The sequence below is a fragment of the Triticum aestivum genome, chromosome 1B, assembly GCF_018294505.1.
Source record: "Triticum aestivum cultivar Chinese Spring chromosome 1B, IWGSC CS RefSeq v2.1, whole genome shotgun sequence".
Lineage (NCBI taxonomy): Eukaryota > Viridiplantae > Streptophyta > Magnoliopsida > Poales > Poaceae > Triticum > Triticum aestivum.
This window is the reverse complement of record NC_057795.1, coordinates 380,397,563-380,419,232: the sequence shown is the minus strand read 5'-3', so window position 1 is coordinate 380,419,232 and position 21,670 is coordinate 380,397,563. Positions and strand designations below refer to the sequence as shown.

The 21,670-nt window shown below is 41.6% G+C and overlaps 2 protein-coding genes, 1 long non-coding RNA gene and 1 pseudogene across 3 annotated transcripts; 2 read left to right on the top strand and 2 right to left on the bottom strand.

Annotated features, from left to right (window-relative positions):
- The first annotated feature begins 282 nt into the window (after positions 1-282).
- Positions 283-7,092, top strand: LOC123125790 (protein DGS1, mitochondrial). Its single transcript, XM_044546249.1, has 14 exons — positions 283-615; positions 937-1,051; positions 1,163-1,366; positions 1,633-1,761; positions 1,856-2,023; positions 2,691-2,885; positions 3,441-3,541; positions 4,497-4,586; positions 5,396-5,468; positions 5,543-5,571; positions 5,690-5,813; positions 6,062-6,172; positions 6,475-6,575; positions 6,661-7,092. The coding sequence occupies exons 1-14, from the start codon at positions 359-361 to the stop codon at positions 6,773-6,775; spliced, it is 1,812 nt and encodes a 603-aa protein (XP_044402184.1). The 5' UTR covers positions 283-358; the 3' UTR covers positions 6,776-7,092.
- A 1,380-nt stretch (positions 7,093-8,472) lies between these two features.
- Positions 8,473-10,698, bottom strand: LOC123125802 (uncharacterized). The gene is made up of 2 exons (XR_006461494.1): positions 10,112-10,698; positions 8,473-9,026 (listed from the first exon to the last, which is right to left on the bottom strand). It is a non-coding gene; the product is annotated as an uncharacterized lncRNA (long non-coding RNA).
- Positions 10,699-11,290: 592 nt separating this feature from the next.
- On the bottom strand, positions 11,291-14,518 carry LOC123078644 (zinc finger MYM-type protein 1-like; annotated as a pseudogene).
- A 1,517-nt stretch (positions 14,519-16,035) lies between these two features.
- On the top strand, positions 16,036-17,950 carry LOC123125780 (60S ribosomal export protein NMD3). The gene has a single exon (XM_044546240.1). The coding sequence runs from the start codon at positions 16,113-16,115 to the stop codon at positions 17,667-17,669; it is 1,557 nt and encodes a 518-aa protein (XP_044402175.1). The 5' UTR covers positions 16,036-16,112; the 3' UTR covers positions 17,670-17,950.
- The last annotated feature ends 3,720 nt before the right edge of the window (positions 17,951-21,670 follow it).

Sequence of the window (21,670 nt, the reverse complement as noted above, 5' to 3'; positions counted from 1 at the left end):
TTTCTTGGTCATATCAAAACACATTTCGTCATAAAACTCTACAAGCATGTATTCCCTCTGTAACTAATGTAAGGCGCTTTTGTTGTTTAATTAGTTGTAGCATAAGTTCCAATATGTTTGTGTAATTTTTTCATATTTTTAAAACTGAAAAGATTTAAAAAAATCAAAATCCGGGCGCTATTTGCAATTTCCGCGATAACTAGATTGTGATTTTTCAACCAGAAAGAAATTGTGATTTCCTCCACATTGCGCAGGACCCATCGGTCCAGTGCTTCGTCTGAAGCTCTTCCATATGTCCAACTCCAAACCCATCCCAGAACCCGACTAAAGTTTCAAACCGGACATCTTCCCGATCCTTATGGCGACCTCGCCGCCGCGGAGCCCTAACTCAGGCGATCGGCCCGAGACCACTGACCTCGTTGTCGCCGCTCCGGCACAGCCCGCTCGCATATGGAACTCCCTCGTCGCCCGCCTCCCTACGCTACCGAACTCCCTCCTCCTCGTCGCCGCCTCCGATCTCCTCCGCCGCCTCTTGGCGGTACGCAGACGACGACGCCGCCGCCGCCGCCCTGCTCTCCCACTCCCCATCTACGATGACGCCGCAAGCTCCGCCCGGTGAGAACCTCTACTCGAATCAGCGCGGCGCCTGTCATTCCCATGCCGCGCAGGCTTTTGCTGGAGTAGTGCTGCGCTTCGTGCTCTCGTTGACTGCGGACAGAACAAAGTAGATTTGTGCGGATTTAGTGTTACAGGTTACGAGATGGCCCGTGATGAACTTGTAGAAACGTGTTCAGGAATTGGTCACTTGACCAAAATATAGGACCCACCACTACTCTTGAGCTAACGCATCATAGATCTGGTCATCTAGCTATCTGTCCGGTGTTCCTTGTCTGTGAAGAATTACCTGGAATGCTTTTGACTATATGTTATTAACAGGGTTTCTGGTGAGATGCCCAAAGCTTTTGCCATCTTAGAAGATATCGTGCAGCATACTTTGTCTGATTTGCATAGCATTCAGAAGAGCTTACTTTATTGGAAGTCCAAAGCTGAGGTATTAAGTCAATTGATAACTTTGAAGTTTTTTTTTTTTTTGCCTTTTTAGCATGTAGAGAAGTTATATTATTTTGCTACTTACCTACTTTTGCCTGTGAGATTTTTTCAGGGAACAAACTCACATAAAATGTACTTTATGATGTTTGAAAGAGGTCCAAGGGCCTTCCTTGAAGCAACATGTCAAACACTAACTAGACTCAGGAGCAATGGGAGTCCATCCGAGTACCTTTTAGGCTCTGCATCTGATATAGTCTCAGTAAAACTTGCTGTCCTGACGAATATGCAACATCGATTGGCTGCTTTTCTGGCTGAGGTTTGCTACTCTAACGTGTTTATCGTGAAAAAGTAGCAACAGTGCTATGGTTTGAACTTTCTGCTGATGTGAAGTAGAATAAAACAGTCAAATAGCATTTTCGTGATTAACCTTGCTCCTGCTCTCCTCCGAAAAAGGAAACAAAAAGAAACTGTTGTATCACTGTAGTCAAATTTCAAAGTTATCTTTATTTGAATATAATGCTGCTTTGTGCTACCTGACTAGTCATTTACATGAACTTAAACTCTGACTTGCTTCTTCCATAGGTTTACTCTGAAGTTGATAAATGCAGAGAAGGATTAACTGAAAGTTCAGATGAATCACTACATACACTATTTGTTATTCTGAACACCGTCTTCCCCAAATTGGAGGTATCTCTTACAAATGCTAGTGAGGTATGCAATGCTTGTTGTCCATATATTTGGATTTGTAACATGTTTTGCCTCTTTGATGCTATGTGGTTTAATTAGTTAAAACACATGTCTTCAGGGGCAAACTCTACCATTCACTCATGACGAAAACTCATCTCAACTTATCTTCGAAAGATTGCCAGAGGTTGATGTTGAGAGTCCACAATGGAGTGAGGCCTTAGCAACAGATGCTATTAGTCTGATATATCAAAACCTCCAAAAGTTAGATAGTTTTGTTTCCTCTCAGGTAAGTAACTATCATTTCGACGATGACACATGTGAGATCATCGACTTCCCAGCCTCATAGCACAATGACCTTAGACCATTACAGGGTTAACACATTTGAGGGGATAACTTGGCAGTGACGGCTCCTTCAGGGGGGATATGAGAGTAGAGATGTGGACGAACCTTTCTTTTCTGTCCGTCTTAAAAGAAATCAGGATACAAGTGCCTCTCTTCATGGGGTGCCATCTCTAGTAGATGGAAACCACCATTAGGAAATAGATAACTAGCATATATAAATAGGAAATAGATAAACAGGCAGGTGGATTTTAGAAATATTTCGCTGAAAGATATATAAAAGCTACCCTCCAGTCATGGTGATTGTTGCCAGTTTGCCACCCTTCTGCATGTCTTTCATCCTCTACATAAAACTCAGATTCTTTGATTTCTGTTACCTGAGTTGTTGGAGGGGTATTAAAGTTTCAATTTCAGTATTTTATATTTACCCGTTTGTGCTTATCTATATCTATATGCCAGTCACACATGCTTTCTTATTATAAATTAGTGGTAGGATTACAGCTAAATCCCGTGGATAACATAGCGATAATGTGTAGCTTGTATGGCACTGCATGTAAAGTACATGCTGCTAGTGTTGCGTAATTTATCTGAAGCGTGTTATTGTTTGCGGATAGCTTTCAAGTCATAAAAAGCCAAGAAATATGACCATATACTGGTTACCCTACACGTGTGGAGCAATTGGCCTCTCTGCATGTTCCCTATGGCTTCTGCGCCATAGTAGCTTGATGGGAAGTTCTGACATGGACAACTGGATTCAAGATGCTAAGGAGTCAGTTGCTGGATTCTGGGATGAACATGTTGAGAGACCAGTAAGACACTTTCTTTATATGTCTTCTACTACTACCTTCGTCCCATAATGTAAGACGTTTTTTGACACTAGTGTAAGTTAACTGAAGGTAAATCAAACTATTTAATGAAGGCAGAGGCTTTTCAGGTTGGTTCTGGTTGTACATTTACTTATGCAAGATATCCTGTGAGGTCCTGCAAGAAGCCTTGGTTTGTTTGTCACATATAACTGAAAAAAGAAGCATGCTGCCTTGTGCGTTACTGGCTGTAGTGTTTGCTTATGGTGGTAACAGATTGATGGAAGTGAACTCATGTTTTCCTTACGGGAGCATTTGTATATGTTAAGATGAACATGCTTTAGTAGATGAGCATATTTTCATATATAAGCCACAAAGCTTGTCAATATTCACCTTCATCGGTGTCGTAATTGTTGAAATACTGTTTATTCAATTTTTATGCGGAACCATTGAAGTCCAGGAAGCATTGCTACAAGCTGGTCTACATTTCTATAAGTTTGGAAATCAGTCTGAGTTATTGCGCTCACATCATGACTGCCTTCTATGTTTTGACAATTGCAGGTAATTTCCATTAGAGATGAGCTATTCGAGACATTCAAGCGAACAGATAAACGTGTAATGGAAAGGGAAGAGGTCCAACTAACCGAAGAATCATTGCACAGGTTGTTCCCAATGCTGTCATTCTTTAATATTCTGAATTATTATACTCATGGTTCTTTCTTGAAATAGAGTAGAGCTATTATAGCATGGCTTTGAGGAGATGAGATACTAGAATAGGGAGAAACAGATCATAGACGAGACAGGACTTTAGATTAGGAAATAGTGATCATAGACTGATTTCTTCTTGTTTGTTCTTATGAGTAACAACACGCAGCCTTTTATAGGCCAACTAAACTTGTCCCCATTACTTGTTCTTTGTCTAGCAATCCAATTCAACTCAAACTCAATTTGTCAATGTGCACCCATTACTCTCTCCATTTTAAAATGTAAAACATATTCAATTGTTTATGACAGCTGATAATTATTCCATTGATATGTGGTTATGTGAAACAGAACCACAATTCACAATCATAAGCAAGTACATTTGAATATGAATCGACCGACATCAATTTTATGTCACATAAATTGCCTTGCCTTAACCAATTCAGAACATAAGCAAGTGCATTTGAATATGAATCTACCGACATCTAATTTGATGGAGTAATTGTTTGTCAAAGCCAGTATAGTACAATTTATGTACACCCTACATTTTTAAAGAGAGAGAGTAGTAATATAAACAGAACCTTGTTCATCCCAACACCTACTTGCTGTTCCTTATGTACTTTCCTTTTGCTGTAATTGGTAATATTGCTTCATTTTGGAGCAGCATAATTATCCCAGTGAAAAATCTATTTGTTCACATTTTCTTGAATATGTAAAACTTTAGCGTCGCATTTTATGTTCTGAAATGCAATAGAGTACTCCCTCCGTCCAGAAATACTTGTCGTAAAAAATGGATAAAATGGATGTATCTAGAACTAAAATATGTCTAGATACATCCATCTCTTCGACAAGTATTTGCGGACGGAGGGAGTACCATAAATCACATTGTGCATTATTTGACCATGTTGGTTACAGGATGTTAATTACCTTCTGTGAGCAAACTTCAAAGGAAAAACTGGCACAAGATGCATCATTGCAGGAGTTGCTGGAGATTGTCATGAAAAGGTAAGACTGAACTTTTAACTATACATACCGTTGTGTGTTCATTTCGTATCTTCAGCCAGTTGTTGCAAGTTCAATGGCCACTTGAATTTTGTGATTTCTTGTTGCTTACTCTGGAGCAGTACTACATTCCACCTTCCTGTTCTGCCTTATAAAGACATCTTCAATGGCTTTTCAGTTCCCTTGTGTGCAACTAAAATAGTGTTGGCACTGGGGCTGACAAAACATAAGCATTTTATGGGGGAGTAAGAAAGCCATCTGAACTAGTTTAAGTTATATGGAATATATGAAAATTCTAAGCCATAGCAACAAATAATTCCACTCGGTGGATTTTTATTTAATGCTTATTTACATTTGCATTTAAATGTTTAGTACCTATTTTTGGGAATCCCAATCGAACTTGAGTTTCTGCTGTGAGTGATAGAAACAAACTTCAGGAAGCTAGGGATAGTACCTATTTTTTTCAGCATGACTCCTAAGAAGTGGTTGATACAAATACAATTTATCATGTTTACTCTTAAATTCTTAATCACTCCTCCTATCTAACTTGTTAACGCAAGATACATCTACAGTTGCATCGAGAGAGTCGCATGCTTTACGGATACTTTAGGCATGTTGCTTATATAGCTAGCGCTTCCCTAAGTTTACTTGTTTTGGTTCATCCCCCAATGGATTAGTTCTTTACATGGTGTTTGTTTAATTCAAAGCTGTCTTGGCAGTTTATATTCTATGAACCATCTGAGTAATGTGTGAAAAGGGACTACATTGATCCTGTTTGTTTGTGGATTGAGCTGTATTGTACATTAATGCAGGTACGAAAAGGAATCGATGCATCCAATTCAGAATCTGTTCAGTGGAGAATTAGCACGTGCCATGCTTATTCAGGTTTTTTTTTTCATTTCTTGTGCATTCAACTCAAGTTAACTTGAATTTTTTCTCACCCATCTTGGAAATTTCAGGTTCAGAAGCTAAAACTGGATCTTCAGGAGTAAGTTGTACTATTATATCTGATAATATTGGTTACATGCATAATGATTAAATGTGTATTTTTTTGTATTTATATATTATTTATTTACACCAGAGATGCTTGAATTGGTCTTATACAGGGCAATGCTGGAACTGGATCAGATTCTCAAGGCAAATGAGATAAACTTTGCTATTCTTGCAGCTCTGCCTGCATTTGGTCTTCTGCTTCTCCTGCTGTTTTTAGTGCGAGCATGGGCTATGCATGTATGTATATAGATTTCTGTTCATTATCTTCTTGATTACAATACATCTGAGGCATCTGGTATAAGTGATTATAGGTCTTCGAGACGTTCATATGTTGCTTTCTAACATGTTTGGGGCTTTGGGCTATACATCTTGTGCCATTTGCACCATGGTCATGTCCTATTTGCCATTCGTACCATGAACAGGCGTGTGAAAAGTTAAGAGGATTGCAGTTCAAATCTCTAACATTTACTGCCACAATAATATAGGACCAAGGTGCAGAAGGAAGAGGAAGGATTGCACGTCATCAGCGGTGGCAGCTACTCATAGAAGTTGAGCGGAGACTTAAAGAGTTCAAGAAATGCATGATTAATGAGATGGTAATATCATCTATAGATGTTTAGTCTATCCTACACATTAATTTTGACGTGTACACATATTCCATTTCAAGCTTTAGGCCACATTTGGCCTGTTGGTGGGTAATTAGTTTCCTTATTATGACTATCAAACTTGCCGGTTGCTTTTAATCTGCACAATATTGCCCGTTCACCAAAATATGAGGGGGCCAGAACTTTGATGACGAATAAACTGAGACGAAAGTGATGTTCTGTTGATGAGATGAATGGACTTGTTTGTAGGAACTTTCAACTAGTGATTATTCCCTTAATTTTCTTCTTTACAGGACGAGGAGGCGAGCTGTAAATTCGGATTGACTCTGTACACCCTTGATAGATTATACAAGGCTGTTGAGGTGCATGCGAAGGAAACAGGCGAGTGGTCAAGGTCAGTCAGCTAAAACTCTCTTTCTGGCCTCTCTACTTGATTACTATTATGGATTGCCTGTGGATTAAATCGTTTTGCATTGCAGTTTGAGAGATGACATGTTTAATCTGGCAAAGCCTAATGTCGGAGTGGCGGACAAGCTGGATGTTCTTAAAGGGCTCAAGTGGAACTACGCCTGCTTACGTCCATCGCTGTCATGAACTTTAGCTGTGATTCAGTTTTGAGATGGTTTTACCCTGAAACCATACGATGACATGCAATCCACTTTGCATATTTTTTGAGAATAGTCTTTTGATGTGAATGCTTCGGAGCCTTTTGCTCTGTGCAACGGGATAGAGTGACTCTGCCACCACACCGTAAGTTTGTCCCAGGGGTTCCTGAGTTGCATCTATTGCAATCTGTGTGTTGCTGCTACACGCAATGGGCCTGTGGCGTTGCTGCTACACCCATTTGACCTTTAAACTGGAATATACTTCTGTAAACATGACTTTTTACACGTTTGTTTGTGTTTGTTGCACCGTTCGCGTTTTTCTTTTAACATTCACCGTTGGTTTTATTTATTTCTCGTGTCTAAAAGAAACGATTCCGAGGATGCAGAGCATTCCCTTTCTTAAGAACAAAATGAACAGGATTTCACAGGCTTATACGAAAGAGTAGTATTATTGGGCTTTTAGCCCATTTATTACATTTCCAATAGTTCCTGAAAATCTTAAGAGGCCCACAAGGGAAGTGTGAAAAGTTTAGTCTCATCCTAATTGTGACAAAATCACTAATTAAGTGGTACCCCTTGCAAAGGTCACGTGCTGGCAAGTGATGCACTGTGCCACTTGTCATAACCTGGAAAATTTCTTTTGTTTGTATATTTGTTTTCTCAAAACGTTATATCTCTTGAACCATGTGTTGAAACCATGAACCGTTTTTATTGTTGGATTTCTCACGTTGAGATATTCGAAACTAAATCCAATGCTAATAGGTTTCGACAAAAAAAATCAAAAAAATCTTAGAAATAGAAAAAAAAAGAAAAACCAATAAGATTGGAATAAAAATTACCAAAAACCAGAACAAAAATAGGTAACCCGTAAACACGGTTATGTCAATTTTTTTTTTTGTTCGGAAGGACTACTTTTCGGGAAGCACATTTTATGCTTTTTCATTTTTGGGAAATGCTTCTCGCGAAAGCATATGTTGTGCTTTTCCCTTTTTGATAGGCACAGTCTCTCTTTTTTCGAGGAAGCACATTGTTCTTGTCCCTTTTCGGGTAGCACAATTACGCTTTTCGTGGAAGCACATGTTGTGTTTTTTGGGGGAAACACAATTGTGGTTGTGCTTCTCATAGAAGCACACGTCGTGCTTCTAAAAGGAAGTCAAAACCTAGAGAAAACCAAGAAAAAACTGAAAAGCCAAAAAAAACGCGTGACCCAGAAGAAAAAAAAACAGAAATCCTGAGAGTGTGACACATGGCGGTTGTTGGATGCACCACTTGGCGCTCCCAGGGACCCAAATTAAAGTGACCTCCGGTAGTTTTTTTAGGGGTGCCCAACACTGGCTTTTTTAGGATACTAGGTAATTGCCCGTGCGTTGCAACGGGACATATGGTTTCTTATCATCTGTATCTATCTATTTAATATAGTTTTAGAACGTATTTGAGTTGTGGTTTGTCGTTGCTTTATATTTAAAGCGGGGTGAAAGCCTCTTTCGGTAATAGAGTTTTAGAATCCTCTTTTTCTTTCTCTCCTCCCTAATTCAATAATGCCACCTCCTGCCAACCCCGTACACAACATAGAGAGTGGGTTTGAATTTCAAACACTTGCGACGTCACAATAAGCTCCTCCCCCTGCCTCCCTCTCTAAATCAAGAACACTCAACTCCCACACGGCCATGAAACTACAAAAATGAATTCCATGTATATTCATTGGACCATTTCCTTTAGGAGTGGACCAAAAATTTGCATTACCAAGTGGTGGGCGGGACATGGTGATTACAGAGACAGGGCCGCACTTAAAATTATGGCTCGGGTTCAAAACTTAAAGTCAGGCCGTAAACAGGAAAAAACAATCTTCGGCCAAACTATACAAACATGCATGGGAAAAAATACACCCATTAACATGATAAGCATTACAAAAAGGTGAAGTTAATTGACCTTAAATTTCTTACGACGATGTCTTTATGTGAAGGCCATGGCTCCACCTATTCATCCTTGGAAGCCAGCATATTGAAAAATATATGCATGAAAAATGTCCAGCTCAAGGGATTAGAAAAGTATCTTTTTGCTCTTCCCACACACGCTCAAATCCCACATCCTTCAGGTATGTGAATGCCAGACCTGTGTACATTCAGAGATGTACATACCAAAGGTGGATCATAAATATCAACAGTGTGGAATGAATGGAAATCTGAACATCAGTGCATGACTTGAATCATCTCTCAATGGCTTGAGCTTGTAGCCTTGTACTGTGAAACAGTCAGTTGAAGAAAGATTATCAGATGAGCATTGCTATATAGAGAAGAAAATCATAACACACATACTATAGTTTGACCTAAATAAAATATCTGACCTTGTATTTTCTATGATGAGAAACCTATGTAAGATATGTAGTTTATTCCTTACAAAATGGTAGGAATGGTTCAGAAAGGTATCATCTTCATTACAATTGCATTTCTGTATTACAAAAAACTATAGACAAAACGCATGGCTGTAAAATATGTTTTAATACCAGTGTGCATTTCAAAGAGAGAAAAGTACCAATAGAAACTGACCACTCTCCATTCAACATAACATCGACAGTTATGAGTTGCACCAGTACTACATATTCTTTTATGTTTCTGAAGAAGATAAGACACAAAGTGCTAATGATCCATGTCGTTGAAATGTGTGCAACATCTCCAACTTGACAGGATCTACAGAGGATAATCCTCTTCTCATAGTTCACCATGCAACAATGAGTATGAGTAAACGATAAGTAAGCCATACTCAAGGAATATCATAATGTTATTTACAGATTATGCTACAGTGGTCAATACTCGATCTGTCTGGCACATCAACTCGATCTGTCTGTCTGGGAAATAAACCTGCTTGCAGTTGAGTCAGGGACTCAAGTATTAACCAATGAGTTTTGTAGTGCATAGTGACGAAACAGTTGGTTGTGTAAACCCATTTCTGCTAGTGTACAAGAAAGATGTCGCTGATCAAACAGGGAACAAAGCATGATCAAACAATGTCAATTTAATCACACACTTGGAATCAAAATCAGTTATAATAGAAGTCATGGAATCACACACTTGTTTGTGCGAATGACCCACACGCACATATCAATAATTGTTACCAGTGTCCAAGGATTTGATCATTAGCTTTAGCCAATAAGCCCGCGATCTCTTGGTCTGAAAATATCTTTGCAAAAACCCAATTATAGTAAAAGAGATATGGCAATTGTTCATTCAATACAGACTGAACTGCTAAGCAGGAATGACAGGTTCAATACAGTGCACGTTGTTGTTGTTTCGGGAATGACAGGAGCTACAGAGAAAGAAAAGTCGACCTGATGGCGCTCGTGTAGAGGGCAGTCCAACGCCGACGAGTTAACCTCTCACTTTGGGATTCGATACCCAACGCAGCCAGGGATCGAGAAGTCGTTCGATCCAAACAGGTGGGAGTCGGACACGCACACGCTACTGCTGCTGCAACAACAACAGCAGCAGGCGGTGCTCACATATGCCGTTGGCGGATTTCCTGTAGACTTCCTCCCTCAGATTTCCTGCCATGCCTCCCTTCGGACGCCATGGCAGTAGCGCCTTGTGCTCGTCGGCTTCTTCCCTCGGATCCCCCACCAGGGCAGGATTCCATCGAGACTGCCGCCGCACCGAGGGCTAGCGAGGAGGCGTGTCAAACCCCTTGGTCGCCCGTATCTGTCACAAGTGACAGGTTCTTTGTGAGGGATCTGGTGGGCGGTCTACCCTGCAGACCAGGAGATTGGAAGAGAAGGGGGCGGGCGACGCCGGATTCAGCGGCGATGATTGTGGCGGCGACCAAATCGGGAGGGGGGCCCAGGGGAATGGATTGGTTTGGGCTCGGGAGCGAGATCGGGGGTGGACTCTAGTTCAGTTTGAGCAGTTTTTTTTTCCAGTGAAAATGACGTGGGAAGGACGCGCGGTCGGGTGGGAGAAGAGATCGACGAAAGAGAAGACGTAAGACGGAACACTACGTTGTTTTAGGTAGAAATAAAAAATTATATATATACATATATATATATATGGAGAGAGAGATAGAGATATAGATATAGAGATAGAGATATAGAGATACCAAGTTTTATTCAGCAAATGCCATAGAATGTGGGTTACAATGCTGGCCAGGGGATTGTCTAAAACAAACATGATCGTCCCGGACCTAACGAAAGAGCAAACTTGACTACATTGTATGCTGCAACATTGACAACACGGCCTCCGAAAGTAGATGCTTGAAGATTTATCTCACTGATAATGGCTCCATTCTTGCCTCGGTAACCATTGTGGAGGTCGAGATCTTGTGCTAGAGCTAGGGCCTCTCTGCATGATATTGCCTCCAAAACCAAAGGATCATCGACTCCTCCTATAACAAGAGCTGAGCTACCCAAATAGGTACCATCTATATCTCTGCAAACCGCAATAGTAGACCCCCCCCCCCTATTTCCTTTCGACATTCCGTTGGCATGTATTTTTGCATAGTCCATTGGCGAGACTTTTTAGCGCTGGTTGTTGACCACTGGTATGGATGACTGGCCTTGAGAAGGAACTGGAAGAATTTCTTTGATCATGTCCAACTCATCGATGAACCTGTTGATGAAACGATGAATAGATTGGGGACTTTAAAAAATGCTCTCATGGATGTCCTTGTCGCGTGCTGCCCATATTGCCCAGAAAGTGCCTAAGTGCTTCACGAAGAGAGCATGTGATAACGAGTCCATGAGAGTAAAGAGCCACTGTTTTGCATTGGTTCAGTTGTTGTTACTAGGGTTTGAGCCAATTCTTCATCCACCAACGCCCATGTACATCTTGACATTGTGCATTCCACTAATGAGTGCCTCCATGAATTCGGTGAACCGCACATGCTGCAAGAACGCGAATATGTCATGTGTCGAGCATTAGCTGCTAGGCGACATGGCAACACCCTGACAAATCATGTTTGGACGTCCGTTGCGTCGGCATGACGCCAGGGCCGTCTCCAGGAATTCGGGGGCCCGGTGCGAAAAGAAAAATGGGGCCCTAAATTTTAAAAAGTATACAATTACGCAAGCATAATCACCTAATTATGTAATTAAAATTTATATTATTTCATACAATGCTTAGAATATTCTGAAGTATGAATGCGAAATACTAAAACCAATAAACTGACCTCATTCTCTATTGAAAAGTATCATCCGTCTTGTGTTTCTTGAAATGAAATCTTCAATTACATCTTCATAATTAATTTTCTCCAAGACATCATTTTCAAGTGCTATTGTCGCCAAACCATTGAGTCTTTCTTGTGTCATAGTTGAACGCAAATATGATTTCAACAACTTGAGTTTAGAGAAGCTCCTTTCCGCAGTTGCAACAGTTACAGGAATGGTTAACAAAATCCTGTACGCAATAATAGCATTAGGATAGAAGGGGCGCTTCATCAGAATCTCAAGAATATCAACGGGGCCCATAGATTTCTTAACTAAATCCTGGATGAAAATTAACTCGTAAAACAATTCAGCTCCATCAATGTCTTTGTGTTCTCCACTCTTAAGTGCATCCTCAAGATTAACACAAGCAGCCAGCAAACTCTTATCATCCATAGATCGCAGCCTATCTGAAGTAAATAAGAAACCAAAAGTTTTTTCATACCCCTGATATTGCTCAAACCTCCTGGTAAGTGAAACTATAGCTTGATCGACCACTTGCAGAAAATAATTGACCCTAAATGACTCCTCTGCAGATTGTGAAGCAATAGATGCATCATCTGCACCCTCATCGAATTGTCTTCTTCTTCTGATTTTCCGCTTGGTGCGGAACTCTGGATGAATATCCATCTCAAGTGCAATTTATTTTGCATCTTCCAATGCTTTTGAAAAGCCACTTTCTCTATACTTCTTGAAAAAGGAAAGCAGACCCTGTATAGACTCAATTGCAATATCAATAAGCATGTCCTTTGATTGTAGCTGCTTGCTGACCAAATTAACAACGGATAATATATCATACCAGATAATTATTGACACTAAAAATTCAGAACCACCAAGTTCACTTTCTGCCAATGATTGTGCTTCACTACTTGTCAATGGATCCTTATCAGTTTCAGCCACTGGTAGTAAAGCCTCCCTTATTTCTGGTATTTGAATCCGTATAGCCTTAACACTCTCAACATGACTCTCCCAACGAGTAGATAACAATGACTTGACAGTCAACTTCTTTAAGTTATCTTTGAGAATTTGCCATCGTTTAGTTGAATTAGCAAATATTGTATAGATGCGTTGTATAATTCCAAAGAAGTCTGTTGCTTTACGGCAAGACTTCGCCATATCGCATAGTGCCAGATTTAGACTATGACAACCACAAGCTGAATAAAATGCCCTTGGATATTTGTGTAGAAATTTCTTTTGTACCCCTTTATTGTTTCCTTTCATATTTGACCCATTATCATAACCCTGTCCTCTCACATTGTCCACATCAAGGCTAAGATTATTCAACTCGTCTTCTAGAACATTAAACAAACCTTGCCCAGTGGTATCATTCACCTCCAAAAAGCCTAAGAAAGATTCTTCGATGCAAACAGAAGTAGAAGATGTATCTACATACCTAATTATCAAAGACATTTGTTCTTGGTGGCTTGCATCAGGAGTACAATCAAGAATAACTGAGAAATATTTTGCTTCCTTTACCTTTTCAATGATTCTTGACCTGATGGCAGTAGCGAGCATGTTTATTGACTCATTCTGTATAGAAGGTCCAAGGTAGTGATCACGAATTTTTTCATTGGTGATGCGGTCAACATGCTCTTTGATAACTGGGTCAAATTCAGCCAACATTTCAATCAGTCCTAGGAAATTCCCGTTGCTCTCTTGGTACAACTTGCTATTGCTGCCACAAAATGCTATATTATGTTCTGCAAGAAATTTTACAATCAACAAAATCCTGAGCAAAACTTTTCTCCAATGCTCCTTTTCCTTTTCAAGTTCTCGCTGAGCAACTTTATCAATTGTTTGATTCTTCTGCATCCTGAGACGGAAGTCATACCATGCAGTCATATTTGTGATATGCTCTCTACTTGATTCATGCTCTTTTAGTCTAGCCCCAAGATGAATCCAGTCACTTAAACCCTCATTTGCTAGTTGTCCTCTCACATGCCCCCTTTTTAATAATTTGCAACAAAAACAAAATGCTTTATCGAGGCCGCTGTTGTACACAAGCCACTCTCTGTCAAACTTTTCTCCATTTGGGAGAATTCTACTAAATGATAATGCAGAAAACCTTCTAGAGAACTTGTCATAAGGACCATACTCAATATCTTCTCTTTTAGGACCCTTTTGCAGCAAGATATCAATCTTTTTTGGATCAAGTCCATCCCAATTTCTAGGATTAAATATATCAGGCTGAACGGAATTATTCATGTCATCCAAAATATTAGGATCATGATCTTCATCTAAAATATTGACATCATTACCTTCATCAATTTCTGTAGCGGCAACCTCAACCTCTTGCGCATTATCAGCAAGACCATGATCACCTTCATGAATTTCTGCAGTGACAACCTCAACCTCTACTGCATTATCATCGTGACCATCATCAATATTACCATCTGGAGTATGATTTTCAGAATTTTTTCGGGGTACTATCACAGCATATTTATCAAGAGCACCCCTTTGAATTTCAGCATCTTTTTCTAATTTCCGTTTCTTCTTACGCTTGAAGGCACCAGAATCATACTTTCTTCCAGAACTAGAATGCATGATTATTACTGTTTCAATGAAATATATACTCTTTCAATTTATTTGACCTGATGAGCTCACATGAAATATAGGCTTGTGACATGTATAGGTAGTTCAAAAAACTTACAATCAGATAGAACCTTGATTTTGTACTTGGACGATAGTACGAGCAACTACTGAAATTCTCGAATCTGTGACTACTTCTGAACTTGAAGGACTGCACAAAAAATCGTTCCCAAACATATTAACACAACTCTGCAATTTGTATCAAAATTAGAGAAAAGGGGAGAGCGTAGGGAGCAGGGAGGGCACCACACCGGTTGGTCTTCTGTTCCTGTTGGGCGGCACCGCGGCAGTGTCGGCCGGCCGCCGGCCCGACGGCGTCCAGCGCTAGAAAGTAATCCGCTTCTTGCCCGTCGCCTCGCTGAACCTGCAAGGTTGCAACGCGATCGCCACCGAGCCGCCGATTCAGTCGGAAGCGATGGGGAGATGGAAAGCCTAGCGATCAGGCAGGGAATAGGAAGCGAAAGTTACGGAACGTACTGCGTTGGGGCTGTCGTTTCATCTACGATCGATCAATCCACGCGACGGGAAAGCGTATCGCTGAGACTTGACCGGACCAGGCCCAAGAAGGCCTAAAACTGAATTTTTTTCCAGACTACATATATGTATATGGACCCTAGTTGGGGGCCCCAGGATTTTGGGGCCCCTGTGCGAGCGCACAGCTCGCACATGCCCTTGAACGGCCCTGCATGACGCGTAGGAATTGCTTCCACGGACTGGGCCCATTACTTGAGTTTACTGCCATTTTTTTATTATTGGTTTCTTCCGGTTTTGGACTAGCTATGTTCTTTCGTTTTCTTTTAACATTTCTTCATGTTTTCCAATTTTGCATTTTATTTTTTTATTTTCACTTATATATATATATATATATGTTTTCTACATGGATTTTTCCATAGTATACAAACATACATTCATAGGAGTATGAACACTATTTTCATCTTTGATCTTTTAAAAAATACTTAAATTTTGTAATGCATGTGTATTATTTATACATTTTTTTCAAACTCATGATGAATATTTTTCAAATATGTGATAATTTTTCTTAAATATCCAATGAACATTCTTTAAAATTCAGGATGAACACATGAATGAACAAAAATTAAAAATACACAATGAGTAATTAATAGTTTTGAAATGCATGATGTCATTTTAAATTATGCATACTTGAACATTTTATTTTTTTTCCTAAAATTTTATTTCTTTTGACAGCCCATACAAGGGCTGTGTGGGCGTTTCACCTCCTATTCGCCGCTTTAAGCGTCAGAAAAGAACACTCTAGCACCGCCATTTCCGTCGGCTAGGGCTGCTTTGCTTGTAGAATCAAAAGGCCCATTCAGCATCCTGGTTGGTCCAAAAGCCCACGCGGTGTTCGACAACGTAATCGCCTTCGTCACCGCGACCACAGCGCCGCCGCCTCTCCTCCCCACCTACAAAGGCTACAAAACCCTAGCAAAATATCCCCATTCGATCGAGCCCCTTCCTCCCCCCGCCCCCGCCCCCACCCCCACCCCCGCCGATTCGATTCGATTCGATTCAAGCCGCCCCGCGCAAGATGATGCCGGGGTCAGCCCCGCCGGCAGCCGGGAGCGGCATGTTCGTGCCGACGCAGACGGCGGGCACGGTGCTCTGCTGCATCTGCGGCGTCTCCATGCAGCCCAACCCGGCCAACATGTGCGCCCGCTGCCTCCGGGCGCGCGTCGACATCACCGAGGGCGTCCCGCGCAACGCCGCCGTCGTCTACTGCCCCGACTGCTTCTCCTACCTCCAGCCGCCGCGCTCCTGGCTCCGCGCCGGCCCGGAGTCCCCCGAGCTCCTGCAGATCCTCCTCCGCCGCCTCAAGCACCCGCTCGCCCGCCTCAAGGTCTCGCTCTCCGGCGCCGAGTTCGTCTTCTCCGAGCCCCACTCCAAGCGCCTCCGCCTCAAGCTCCGCCTCCGCCGCGAGGTCCTCAACGGCATCGTCCTCGAGCAGACCCACTCCGTCGAGTTCGTCGTCCACGACCGCCTCTGCGACTCCTGCGCCCGCGCCCAGGCCAACCCTGACCAGTGGGTCGCCGTCGTCCAGCTCCGCCAGCACGTCCCGCACCGCCGCACCTTCCTCTACCTCGAGCAGCTCCTCATCAAGCATGGCCAGGCCGCACTCGCCATCCGCGTCGCCTCGGCTCCCGGCGGCCTCGACTTCTTCTTCGGCTCGCGCTCGCACGCTGCCCGCCTCGTCGACTTCCTTGGTACAGTCGCTCCCATCCAGACCAACACAGCCAAGCAGCTCGTCTCTCATGACACAAAGAGTTTTATCTATAACTACAAGTACACTTTCTCGGTCGAGATCTGCCCCATATGCCGTGAGGACCTGATTGCCCTCAGCCCCAAGGCGTCCCGTGATCTTGGTGGACTAGGCCCGCTCGTCCTCTGCACCAAGGTCACCAATGCCATTGCGCTGCTTGACCCGCTCACTCTGCGTGTGCACCATCTGGAGGAGAAGAAGTACAGGGTGTACAACTTCAAGGCCGCTCTGACTAGCAAGCAGCTCGTGCAGTACATGGTGCTTGATATTGAGCCAGAGTCACCTGAGATCACCATCGATGGATCTCGGTACCAGCTGGCATATGCGCAGGTCGCCCGCATGTCTGATTTTGGGAAAAATGATACTGTGTTTACAGTACGAACTCATCTTGGGCACCGTCTGAGCCCTGGGGATCTTGCCCTTGGGTATGATCTCTATGGCGCCAATATGAATGATGATGATATGGACAAGGCTTTATTACGCCAGAATTTGCCTGAAGTCATTCTGGTCAAGAAGAGCTATGAGAAGAGGCGACGCACACGCAGATGGAAGCTGAAGAGGCTGCCTGTTGAGGAAGACCTTGGGAACAAGGCCAAAGGTGAGGAAGAGCGGAGGGAAGATGAGTATACAAATTTCCTTGATGAGTTGGAGCGTGATCCAGAAATAAGGTTTACGATAAATCTGTACAAGAACGACGACTACAGGTCAGAAATGGCATCCACGATTGGTGACGATGTCCCTACTGTGCCAATTGAGGAGTTGATTGAGGACCTAACCCTTGGTGATGATGAGGAGGAAGACGGTGCAGATGCTGGTATGGTGGAATGAGCGAGCATGTCTACCTACACCATTGGTCATGACTGTTCATGCCCACTGCAGGTCATAGGTCTGACTGCATCTGTTTAATTCATATAAGTTTTGTTTTTCTTTACTGCTATAAGCTATGAATGTCGGAGGTGTTGCTTAAAAGGTCTAAATTTTGGATTTCTCTGTTTGTTGATGTCGACATTGTTTAAAACCATATCTCGTATCTTGGTGTAACAATAATGTCTCAAGTTAAATACATTTCCTATCATGTCATATGTTTGTGGAATGGTTTTCAGTTGTCATTTTTGATTGGTCACAATATCATGGAGTGGATGCAAGATTTGATTCTTGAAACATGTGTTTATGTTGCTGAGTGATTACTGATTATTGGATGTCTTTCAGGGATTAGCTGAATGGTCTTTCCTAGAATGGTCAACTGAGAGCTTTTCCCCTCTTGCTCTGTCCCAATTGTATCTATGAGTGCAGCTGAATAGCTGTTGTGATTTTGTTGAGGCTGCATTACAGGTCTCACTGAAAATTGTTCAGCGGATGGTGTGCTCTGCAGCCCTCTGCTGGTTTGTAATGCATGGACTCACCCGTGACTAGTTTAGAAGTTAAACAACTTGGTAAGATGGTTATGCGTACAACGCATGTTTGCTTTCCTTTTCTTTTCAGTAGAGAATGGCAGAGCTGTTTGTAGTATAATTTGTCAATTGGGATGTTTAGAACATGAATGCACCACACTATGTCTCGTGTCTTTGTGCCAAAACAGCCCAGTGAACTGATTTGAAATGATGCAGTGTGTGTAGTTGCATTGCTTGTGTGTTGGATAAGTTGAGACATACCTATATCTTACTGTTCTTCAGTTAGAAATTATTCAACATAGGTGGCTACTTTTTCCAAGCTCGTGGCCTCTGGTCTCCCATGTTCCTCTTTTGAACCCAATTCCTTCCATTTCTGCGGAAAGCTTTTTGTACCGATCTCTGTTTTCTTACCGATCTCTGTTTTCTCCCCGTGAGAAAACCCACTACATCGATTACAGTCATGTTAGCAACAGAGTCTCACCTGCAACGTCATATAGCGCTACGGACTCAGAAGGTGCTGCTTGTGTGGTACCCATTTGTGGTGGAGTACTAACTTAAAGTTGATGAGTTGTTTTTCCCAACGCCCCTCATCCCCAAGGCAGACATACCAGGATAGCAATTGCAGTGTGTCGCTCAAAGATCTGAAGCTTTGACTAATATAGATTGTGGTAAGAAAACAATATCTACAACTCTGTTTGCTTCACTGCATGGGAGGTGTCACCACTCATGTCTTATGGTATATATAAACAGGAAAAAATGTATGATGCCTTGGAGAAGTAGGTTTGGCTTTACTTATTACATCAACCATATTAATGTTCCAAGTACAATGGTGGTAAAAGGATGTAGTTTAAGCAGATAGAAATCTTACAATCTCGTAACAAAGCAAATCTTACAATCTCGTAACAAAGCTGCCAAGCACATGCCCCCCCTTTAAAAAACAATGTTCCGCTGGCAAGTTAGAAGTACATCCAGTATCTCACCGACAGACCACAAGTAGTAAGCACATCCAGTATCTCACTGAAAGACCACATGTACTACTTGATGATTAGGAGTTAAAAGGTCAGGATACTCGGAAGCTGAACATGCCATGTACTCCCTCCGTTTCAAAATAGATGACCCAACTTCATATTAACTTTGTACTAAAGTTAGTATAAAGTTGGGTCGTCTATTTGGAACGGAGGGAGTAGAAAGTAACCATAGCCGCAGGCCCTTAAACTGGGAAAGAAAAGAGCTATAGCAGGATTAAGAATGAACATTTTTAGTCACAAACTGGTTTGATAACCAAACACTTTTGTTATGACATTTAGAAACAAAACCACTAATACCCGGCTCTGTTTCGAGAGCCTGCTGTAGTCACCAACCATAATAAACAAATGGATATTTGGATAACAAAACACTTTATGTGATCTATGGCATCGTGTTAGCACAAATAATGACACCATATCACAAAAAAAACATAGGATATATATGGTGTTCAGTTCATCAATTGTCATTTTTTGGTCAGTCACAATACCATCACGGCTGCAACAGAACCCCACCTGCGCCTCTATCCTGGCCTACACCCCATTGGGATTTGACTATACTTTCATGTGGAGTCTTTGTTAGTAGAGTATCTCAGAAGGCACTGGTTATGTGGTGCCATTTTTTGGTGGAGTTTTTCCTTGAAGTTGATGAGTTGTTTTTCCCAATGCACCCCTAAGGCCCCGCTTGGATTGTCCGTTTCTTTCTAAATACCTCCGTAAAACATGGTATGGTAAGAGATTTGTTCCAGGTGCTTGGGCCGCCGTTTTACATCCGTAATATTTACGCCGATTTTCCCTCCTACGCTTGTACCCAACCGGTATACGATACACATCCATCGTCTCGTTTCCAGCTGGAAATCTCTTGCGGCTGGTTAAATACATCTGTAAGCTAAATACCTCTGTATAAAATTACATCGATGCCAAGCACGTCCTAATGCACAGCCATACCAGGATAGCAATTGCAATGTCTATCGCTCAAAGATCTGAAGCTTTGGTGAATACAGACTTGGGGAAAGGAAACAATGTCTATAGCTCTGTTTACTTCTCTGTATGGGAAGTGTCACCACTCATGTCTATGGTATATATAGAAAGGAAAAGCTTGAATAAGTAGGTCCGCATTACTGATTGCATCAACAACCATTTTAATGTTCCAAGTACAATGGTGGTAAAAGAAAGTAGTTTAAGTGGATAGGTTCTACCAAGTGGATTTGTACACACTGAAATATTACAATCTCATAACAGGTTGCCAAGCGCATGGCTCCTTGAAAAAATAATGTTCCTATGAAAAGCTAAAAGTACATGACATCTCTGGCTCACTAGTCACTAAGCATGTCCAGTATCTCTCACGCAGAGACCACATGTAGTAATTGTTGATTAGGAGTTAAAAGGTCAGGGTAGTCAGATGCTTATCCTTGTTGTGTCATTGATAGTTGACCAGCGAACCACTGTGATGTTATCAACCTACTTGAATGACGATGATGGCAGAACCATTTGGCTTGATGAAGCTGCAAATACAAACATCCCTTTTTCACCAAGAACCATTTGATAACGAGTCTTGAAACATGTATTATGTTGATATCTCTCAGAGGTCAACTGAAAGTTCCTTTTTAGAATGATCACCTGAAAGTTTTTCACCTTTTGCCTTCTCCCACTTGTAGCTATGATTTTTTCTGATTTTCTTTTTACGAATGTTTATGAATATAACTGAATGAACTATTGCAATTTTGTTGGGGCTTCATTACAGGTCTCACAGAAAGGTGTCTGGTGGGTGGTCTGGCACTGAGAGGATAGTGTGCTCTGCTGATACGAAAAGTAGTTGGACTCGCTCGTGGTTAGTTTAGAAGTTCGGACTATTGTGTACTTGTTGCCTTCCAGGGAGAAGTAACTTGAGACACTTAGACCATACGATACATGTTTGCTTTATTTTCTTTATATGCAAGACAGTAGAGCCACTGTAATAACAATTCATTAATAGGATAAGTTTAAAACACGAATGCACCACAATCTTGCTGCAGACATAGGAGCCAACATATGGTTGACATAGTTTCTGTGTGCCATTATAGTTACATATGGCTAATGTTGCTAGTAAATATTTTTCCTTCCTTTCGTGCATTCTTGTTTTAACATCTACCATTAATGAACTTCAGTAGCTCTCATGTTGTCTTCCAATTTTTTTTTTCATATGCTCTAACTGTCTAACTCCCTTCGCTCTGGAATTGGAAGGCAACAAGTTCACAGATTTCCTGTCATAGTAAGTCAAAATGCACAACTTAGCAGTAGAGCAGAGCACTATTCTTCTTTGTGCCTAACCTCCTACTGCACAGTTTTGTGCAAGGCTTGTCATGGGGTGCCGAAAAAATTGCAATAGTTCATTCAGTTGCATTCATAACTACAAGTGAGAGAATCTCATTGCAAT

Excerpts from the sequence above, each read along its gene's own strand:
- LOC123125790 (XM_044546249.1), top strand. The coding sequence starts at position 359 with ATGGCGACCTCGCCGCCGCGGAGCCCTAACTCAGGCGATCGGCCCGAG. Across the intron at positions 3,542-4,496 it reads ACCGAAGAATCATTGCACAG|GATGTTAATTACCTTCTGTG; the intron begins GTTGTTCCCAAT and ends TGTTGGTTACAG. Across the intron at positions 5,572-5,689 it reads CTAAAACTGGATCTTCAGGA|GGCAATGCTGGAACTGGATC; the intron begins GTAAGTTGTACT and ends GGTCTTATACAG.
- LOC123125780 (XM_044546240.1), top strand. The coding sequence starts at position 16,113 with ATGATGCCGGGGTCAGCCCCGCCGGCAGCCGGGAGCGGCATGTTCGTG.